At 50.8% G+C, this 7,500-nt stretch overlaps 1 protein-coding gene across 4 annotated transcripts in view; it reads left to right on the top strand.

The window, feature by feature from the left end:
- LOC121539332 (actin filament-associated protein 1-like 1) overlaps nt 1-7,500 on the top strand; it is a 45,570-nt gene that overhangs the window by 29,422 nt on the left and 8,648 nt on the right. For all 4 annotated transcript variants that reach the window (XM_041847762.2, XM_045211127.1, XM_041847744.2 and 1 more), the window contains exons 5-8: nt 1-209; nt 6,226-6,446; nt 6,551-6,730; nt 6,895-6,975. The exon at nt 1-209 is cut by the window's left edge and continues 29 nt beyond it. In XM_041847762.2, coding sequence (XP_041703696.2) covers nt 1-209; nt 6,226-6,446; nt 6,551-6,730; nt 6,895-6,975 — 691 coding nt within the window. The remainder of the gene's footprint in view (nt 210-6,225; nt 6,447-6,550; nt 6,731-6,894; nt 6,976-7,500) is intronic.

Here is a 7,500-nt window from a genome sequence, read left to right as displayed (position 1 = left end):
ATCAGAGACCCCTCCGCCCCTGCCCACAAACCCCCCTCCTGAGGCTTACTATGAAGAGGCAGTACCTCTCAGCCCTGGCAAGCAGCCAGAGTACATCACCACCCGCGGTAGCTCCAGCCCTCCTAACTCCATAGAGGACGGTTACTATGAGGATGCAGAGAACAACTCCCCTCCTACCTGCATCAACGGACGACAACGCAAAAACTCCTGTGAGTCAAATGTAGTAGAAAACAATATCCTACAGTACCACAACAAGACCAGATAAATAGCTTCTGGTCTGTGTGGTTACAACTCCATTTTCTGGGTGACATTGACGTTTTGGTCTTTGTAATAAACATGTGCAGATGTACAGTGTGTGTATCTTTTCTAAAATCAAGAGTGAACTTTGGGGCTATAATTCACACACAAAAAGAGAGAAGTGTGTTAACATTTCACTCCTAAAGACATTTTGAAGAATTTTCATCCCTTAACACAGTCTAACTGTAGTTTATTCTGATTGGTCTCAGTCTAACTGTAGTTTCTTATGATTGGTCTCAGTCTCTAACTGTAGTTTCTTCTGATTGGTCTCAGTCTAACTGTAGTTTCTACTGATTGGTCTCAGTCTAACTGTAGTTTCCTCTGATTGGTCTCAGTCTAACTGTAGTTTCTACTGATTGGTCTCAGTCAAACTGTGGTTTCTTCTGATTGGTCTCAGTCTAACTACAGTTTCTTGGTCTCAGTCTAACTATAGTTTCTTGGTCTCAGTTTGTCACAATTCGGGTTAGAACTCCGGTCTCAGAAGTGTAGAGCTGGGGGTACTACCCCTAAGCCACAGAGGAGATGTTGTAGGACCCAAATGAAACACCCAAGGCAATACTCCAGGTAAGTAGATTTAATGATCCAAAACAGGAGGCAAAACAAAACAACTCCACGAGGGGAGAAAAACAAACTAAAGATAACTTCAAAAACTTACTAGGACAGACACGGTGAGACAAAGCAGGAGACACACAGTCAGGACGCAATAACCAAGTGAGAAACAAGGGGAAAACACACAGCTAAAATACACAAGGGGAAACAAGGCACAGGTGACATGGATAAGCTAATTAGGACACATGAGGAAGAACTAAGGCAGAGGGGAACACAGCTGACCTCTAGAGGCCAGGAGACAAACAGGAGAAGCAGGAAGCTGACAGGACCCCTCCTCTAGGAACGACTCCTGACGTTCCTTCCAGAACACCCTGGCCTCAGGGTGCGAAAATCTCGGATCAACCCTGGGTCCAGGATGTCCCTGGCTGGAACCCAGGAGCGCTCCTCTGGCCCGTAGCCCTCCCAGTCCACCAGATACTGCAGAGAGTTCTGGACCCTCCGGGAGTCCAGTATCCGGCGGACTGTGTAGGCTGGCTGGCCGTCTATGATCCTGGGAGGTGGCGGGGGTCTGTGTGGGGGCAAAAGGAGAAGACAAGACAGGTTTAAGGAGTGAAACATGGAAAGTGGGGTTAACTCTAAGGGAGCGAGGCAGAACCAAACGATACGATACAGGGTTAACCTTTCTAGCAATGCGGAAAGGGCCGATGTATCTCTGGGAAAGCTTCTTGGATTCGACCCGGAGGGGCAAGTTCTTAGTGGCCAACCAAACTCTCTGACCAGCTCGGAAACTAGGGGCCGTCCGGCGGTGGCGATTAGCCTGACTTTGGTATCTCTGGGAGGTCCGAAGGAGGGTACACCTGGCCTTCTTCCAGGTCCGCCTACAGCGTTGGACAAAGCGCTGGGCCGAGGGAACACCAACTTGCGCCTCTTCCTCTGGAAATAATGGAGGGTTGTAACCGAACTGGCATTCGAAGGGGGACAATCCGGTGGCTGAGGACTGGAGGGTGTTGTGGGCATATTCAGCCCAAATGATATAGGTGGCCCAAGACGTGGGATTACTGGCCGCCATACACCGCAGGGTGGTCTCCAGATCCTGATTAATCCGTTCCGTTTGGCCATTAGACTCTGGATGGAATCCTGACGATAGGCTGGCTGTGGCCCCAATAAGCCTGCAGAAGGCCCCCAAAACCGGGACGAGAATTGGGGACCTCGGTCAGAGACCACGTCCAGGGGAATGCCAAATATCCGGAAGACATGGTTCATGAGGAGCTCAGCAGTCTCCTTAGCCGAGGGCAGCTTGGGCAGGGGAATAAACCGGGCAGCCTTAGAGAAACGGTCTACCACCACAAGGATGACGGTGTTGCCCTGGGATAGAGGAAGTCCCGTAACAAAGTCCAGAGAAAGGTGTGACCATGGCCTTCGAGGAACAGGTAAGGGATGGAGCAGTCCCTGGGGTCGCTGGCGTGTCGACTTTCCCTGGTTGCACACAGGGCAGGCCTCAACATAGACCTGCACGTCCTTCTTGATGGACGGCCACCAAAACCGCCGTCGGAGGAACTCCAGTGTGCGAGCACTGCCAGGATGGCATGTCAAGGGCGACTCATGACCCCACTGCAAGACGCGGGCCCGAACCGAGAGAGGAACGTACAGGCGACCGGCAGGACCACCGCCTGGATCGGGCTCATGGGCAAGAGCTTCTCGTACCCCTCTTTCTAGTTCCCACTGAAGAGGTGCGACGATCCTAGACCTCGGAATAATCGATGCCAAGGGCTTCTCTTGTACCTCGGGAGAATAGACTCGAGACAGAGCATCCGGCTTGACGTTCTTGGTGCCAGGTCGGTAAGTCAGGAGGAACTGGAATCGATTAAAGAAAAGGGACCATCGTGCTTGCCGAGGGTTCATCCGCTTAGCCTGTTGGAGATATTCCAGGTTCTTGTGGTCTGTGAGAACCTGGAAAGGGTGCTGAGCCCCCTCAAGCCAATGGCGCCACTCTTCCAAGGCCAGTTTTACCGCAAGCAACTCTAGATCCCCCACATGGTAGTTGCGCTCGGCCTCAGACAGGCGGCGAGACATGAAGGCACAAGGGTGTAATCTCCCATCCGCACCCCTCTGTGACAGGACGGCTCCCACCCCTACCTCTGAGGCGTCCACCTCCACCACGAAAGGTCTCTCTGGGTCAGGGGTCACCAGAATAGGAGCAGAAGTGAAGCGGCGCTTGAGATCCTCGAAGGCCCCTGCTGCTTCCGGACCCCAGTGAATCTTGGTCCCTCCTCCCTTGGTAAGCGTCGTCAAGGGGGCTACCACCGAGCTGAAATTCTTGATGAACTTCCGATAGAAGTTAGAAAAGCCAATGAACCGTTGAACCTCCTTGACCGTGGCAGGTGTGGGCCAATCATGGACCGCCTTGACCTTCTTGGGATCCATCTCTAGGTGCCCGGGAGTGACAATAAACCCGAGAAACTGAGTCTGAGAAACATGAAATTCACACTTCTCAGGCTTAACGTAGAGGTGATTGTCAAGGAGCCTCTGGAGAACCCGGCTAACATGCCCCTCATGCTCCTTCAGTGACCTCGAGAAGATGAGGATATCGTCCAGGTACACGAAGACGAACAGATTAAGCATATCCCGGAGAACATCATTAATCAGGGCTTGGAATACTGCGGGGGCATTGGTGAGCCCGAACGGCATCACCCGATATTCATAGTGTCCCGTGGGCGTGTTGAACGCCGTCTTCCATTCGTCTCCTGGCCGGATCCGCACGAGATGGTAAGCATTGCGGAGATCCAGCTTAGTAAAAATGGAAGCCCCTTGAAGCAGCTCAAAAGCAGTGGCCATGAGAGGAAGAGGGTATCGATTCCGAACCGTGATCTTGTTGAGTCCCCGGTAATCAATACAAGGCCTCAGACCCCGTCTTTCTTTTCAACAAAAAGAAGCCCGCCCCAGCCGGGAAGTAGAGGCATAGATGAGGCCGGCTGCCAAGGACTCCTTAATGTAGGTGTCCATAGCTGCGTGCTCGGGGAGGACAAGGAAAAGATCCGACCTCTAGGAGGGCAGCACCCAGGGAGTAGATCAATGGCACAGTCATAAGTGCGATGAGGCGGTAAGGCAGTAGCCCGGGCCTTGCTGAACACTGCCTTGAACCGATGGTAAACACTGGGGACTCGGGAGACGTCAACAGACTCTTGAAACTGGGTACTAGGGGCTGAGGAACTCTGAAGCATGCAGGTGAGTTGGCAAAGTGGGACCCCAGCTAAGAATGGTGCCAGTAGGCCAGTCGATCTGGGGATTATGTCTGCATAGCCAAGGGTGACCCAGGATAATAGGATACTCGGGAGAGTCAATGAGATAGAAGGTCTCCTCCTGCTGGTGTTGAGAGATGGTAAGTCGCAGGGACTGAGTCGCCTCAGTAACCTTTCCTGGTTCCAGAGGTCTGCCATCTAAGGCTGTAACTGCCTGGGGTTGAGGAAGTAGTTGGGTAGGGATCTTAAGTTCCTTAGCCAAGGTTACATCCATAAAATCACCTGCGGCACCGGAATCGATCATAGCCTGGACCCGATGCTGGTGGCCCTCCCAGGACAGAGTGGCTGGAATAGCTAGGACCGCGTTAGTAGGAGGAGCTCTAATTTTCCCCATCACAACCCTCCTGTAGCTGGGCGGGGACCGCGTTTCCCAAAGCTCGGGGCAAGTGGAGCGGAAGTGGCCGGCAACCCCGCAGTAGAGGCACCGACGGCTCCCTCATGCGACGTTCCCTTTCGTTGGAAGAAAGCCTGGAACGGCCTAACTGCATGCTCTCCGGGAATCCTGGGGCAGTTCAGGAGCCGGGGCAGCTCTGAATGACGGAGTCCAAACAGGAGAAACAGAGCTGCTCAGAGGAACTTGGGACTGAGACACCTGACGGCGAGCCGTTCTCCGCTCTCTTAGACGATTGTCCAGGCGGATGGCCAAGGCTATGAGGGACTCGAGATCTTCAGCTGGTTCACGGGTGGCTAACTCATCTTGAAGGGGCTCAGATAACCCTCCCTGAAAGCAGACCCTCAGCGCTTCATCATTCCATCCGCTCCTTGCTGCTATGGTTCGGAACTCAATGGCAAAATCTGCCGTGCTTCGGGGGCCCTGACGGAGAGACAGTAGGCGCTTGGAAGCCTCCCGCCCACTGACAGGATGATCGAACACCCGCTTGAACTCTTCTACAAATGCAGCGTGGGAGTCACAACAGGCCTCCTGGGACTGCCACACCGCAGAGGCCCAGGCGAGCGCCTTGTCTGAAAGAAGGGTAATGAGGTAGGCAATCTTGGAACGGTCTGTGGGAAAACTTGAGGGTTGGAGCTCGAAGGTGAGGGAGCATTGGGTGAGGGAAACCCTGGCAAGAGCTTGGATCCCCAGAAAAGGGCTTGGGAGGTGGTAGTCGGGGCTCCGCCAACCGAGAAGGCCTGTCGTCACTGGGAGGTGACCGGGGGAAGGGGGGAGGACCAAGGAGGCGTTCAAAGAGCTGGTGAAGGGAACTCATCATTTCGGCCAGGAGTTGAGAATGTCTAGCCATCAGCTCCTCTTGTCGGCTGAGAACGGCTTCATGGCGCTGGAAAGAAGCCTCATGTCGAATGATCACCGCCAACAGGTCCTGGGAACGGAGTGTTTCTGGGTCCATGATTGACTTGGTTATTCTGTCACAATTCGGGTTAGAACTCCGGTCTCAGAAGTGTAGAGCTGGGGGTACTACCCCTAAGCCACAGAGGAGATGTTGTAGGACCCAAATGAAACACCCAAGGCAATACTCCAGGTAAGTAGATTTAATGATCCAAAACAGGAGGCAAAACAAAACAACTCCCACGAGGGAGAAAAAACAAACTAAAGATAACTTCAAAAACTTACTAGGACAGACACGGTGAGACAAAGCAGGAGACACACAGTCAGGACGCAATAACCAAGTGAGAAACAAGGGGAAAACACACAGCTAAAATACACAAGGGGAAACAAGGCACAGGTGACATGGATAAGCTAATTAGGACACATGAGGAAGAACTAAGGCAGAGGGGAACACAGCTGACCTCTAGAGGCCAGGAGACAAACAGGAGAAGCAGGAAGCTGACACAGTTTAACTGTAGTTCATTCTGATTGGTCTCAGTCTAACTGTAGTTTCTACTGATTGGTCTCAGTCAAACTGTATTTTCTTCTGATTGGTCTCAGTTTGACTGTAGTGTCTTGGTCTCAGTCTAACTGTGGTTTCTTCTGATTGGTCTCAGTCTAACTGCATTTTCTTGGTCTCAGTCTAACTGCAGTTTCTTGGTCTCAGTCTAACTGTAGTTTATTGGTCTCAGTTTAACTGTAGTTTTTCTGATTGGTCTCAGTCTAACTGTAGTTTCTTGGTCTATCTCCCCCCAGACAATGACTCTGATGCCCTGAGTAGTTCCTATGAGTCCTATGAGGAGGATGAAGAGGAAAAGGGATCAGGGCCAGGGTCCACACTGACCCACCAGTGGCCTAGTGATGAGAGCTCCATGCTCCCTGCCAGGGACTGTAGGATCTGTGCCTTCCTGCTGCGAAAGAAACGCTTCGGACAGTGGGCCAAGCAACTGACTGTCATACGGGATAACAGGCTACAGGTACACACACATGCAGACACAGACACAGGCACACACACACACACAAACACAAACACACACACACACACACATACACTCCTTAACCCCTGTGTTCTCTCCTCCAGTGCTATAAGAGCTCTAAGGACGTGTCCCCGTATGTTGACCTGCCCCTGCCCCAGTGCACTGTGACCTACGCCCCTAAAGACGAACGCAGGAAGAGACATGAGCTGAGGTTCACTCCACCCAGCGGAGAGGCTCTGGTCCTTGCTGTGCAGAGCAGGGAGCAGGCACACAGGTGGCTCAGAGTGAGGACAATACACACACACATGTACCTATGCACACACAAACACATTCTGTCACACACACACTTTTCCTTTCCCTTTCCTCATCCATGTGTGTGTGTGTGTGTGTGTGTGTGTGTGTGTGTGTGTGTGTGTGTGTGTGTGTGTGTGTGCGCGCACGCTCTCAGGTGGTCCGTAAAGTGAGTCAGGGAAAAGGACCAGAAGAGTCCACTTCTCCCATGATGCCCAGAAAGACTGCGCTTGACAAGGTGTGTGTTATACTAGAGTCAGCTTGTGTTTGTGTGTAGAAACTCAATAGAACCCACAGCCTACAGAACAACACAATAATAACAGAATAACACAACACAACAGAACAATAACAGAACAACACAATAATAACAGAATAATAACAGAACAACAGAATAACAACAGAACAACAGAATAATAACAGAATAATAACAGAACAACAGAATAACAACAGAACAACAGAATAATAACAGAACAACAGAATAACAACAGAACAACAGAATAATAACAGAACAACAGAATAATAACACAATAATAACAGAACAACAGAATAATAATAGAATAATAACAGAACAACAGAGTAACACAGAACAACAGAATAATAACAGAACAACAGAATAATAACAGAACAACAGAATAATAACAGAACAACAGAGTAACACAGAACAACAGAATAATAACAGAACAACAGAATAATAACAGAATAACAGAATAATAACAGAACAACAGAATAATAACAGAACAACAGAATAATAACAGAACAACAG

Source organism: Coregonus clupeaformis, chromosome 35, assembly GCF_020615455.1.
Source record: "Coregonus clupeaformis isolate EN_2021a chromosome 35, ASM2061545v1, whole genome shotgun sequence".
Classification (NCBI taxonomy): Eukaryota; Metazoa; Chordata; class Actinopteri; order Salmoniformes; family Salmonidae; genus Coregonus; species Coregonus clupeaformis.
This window is presented reverse-complemented; position numbering and strand designations above follow the sequence as displayed.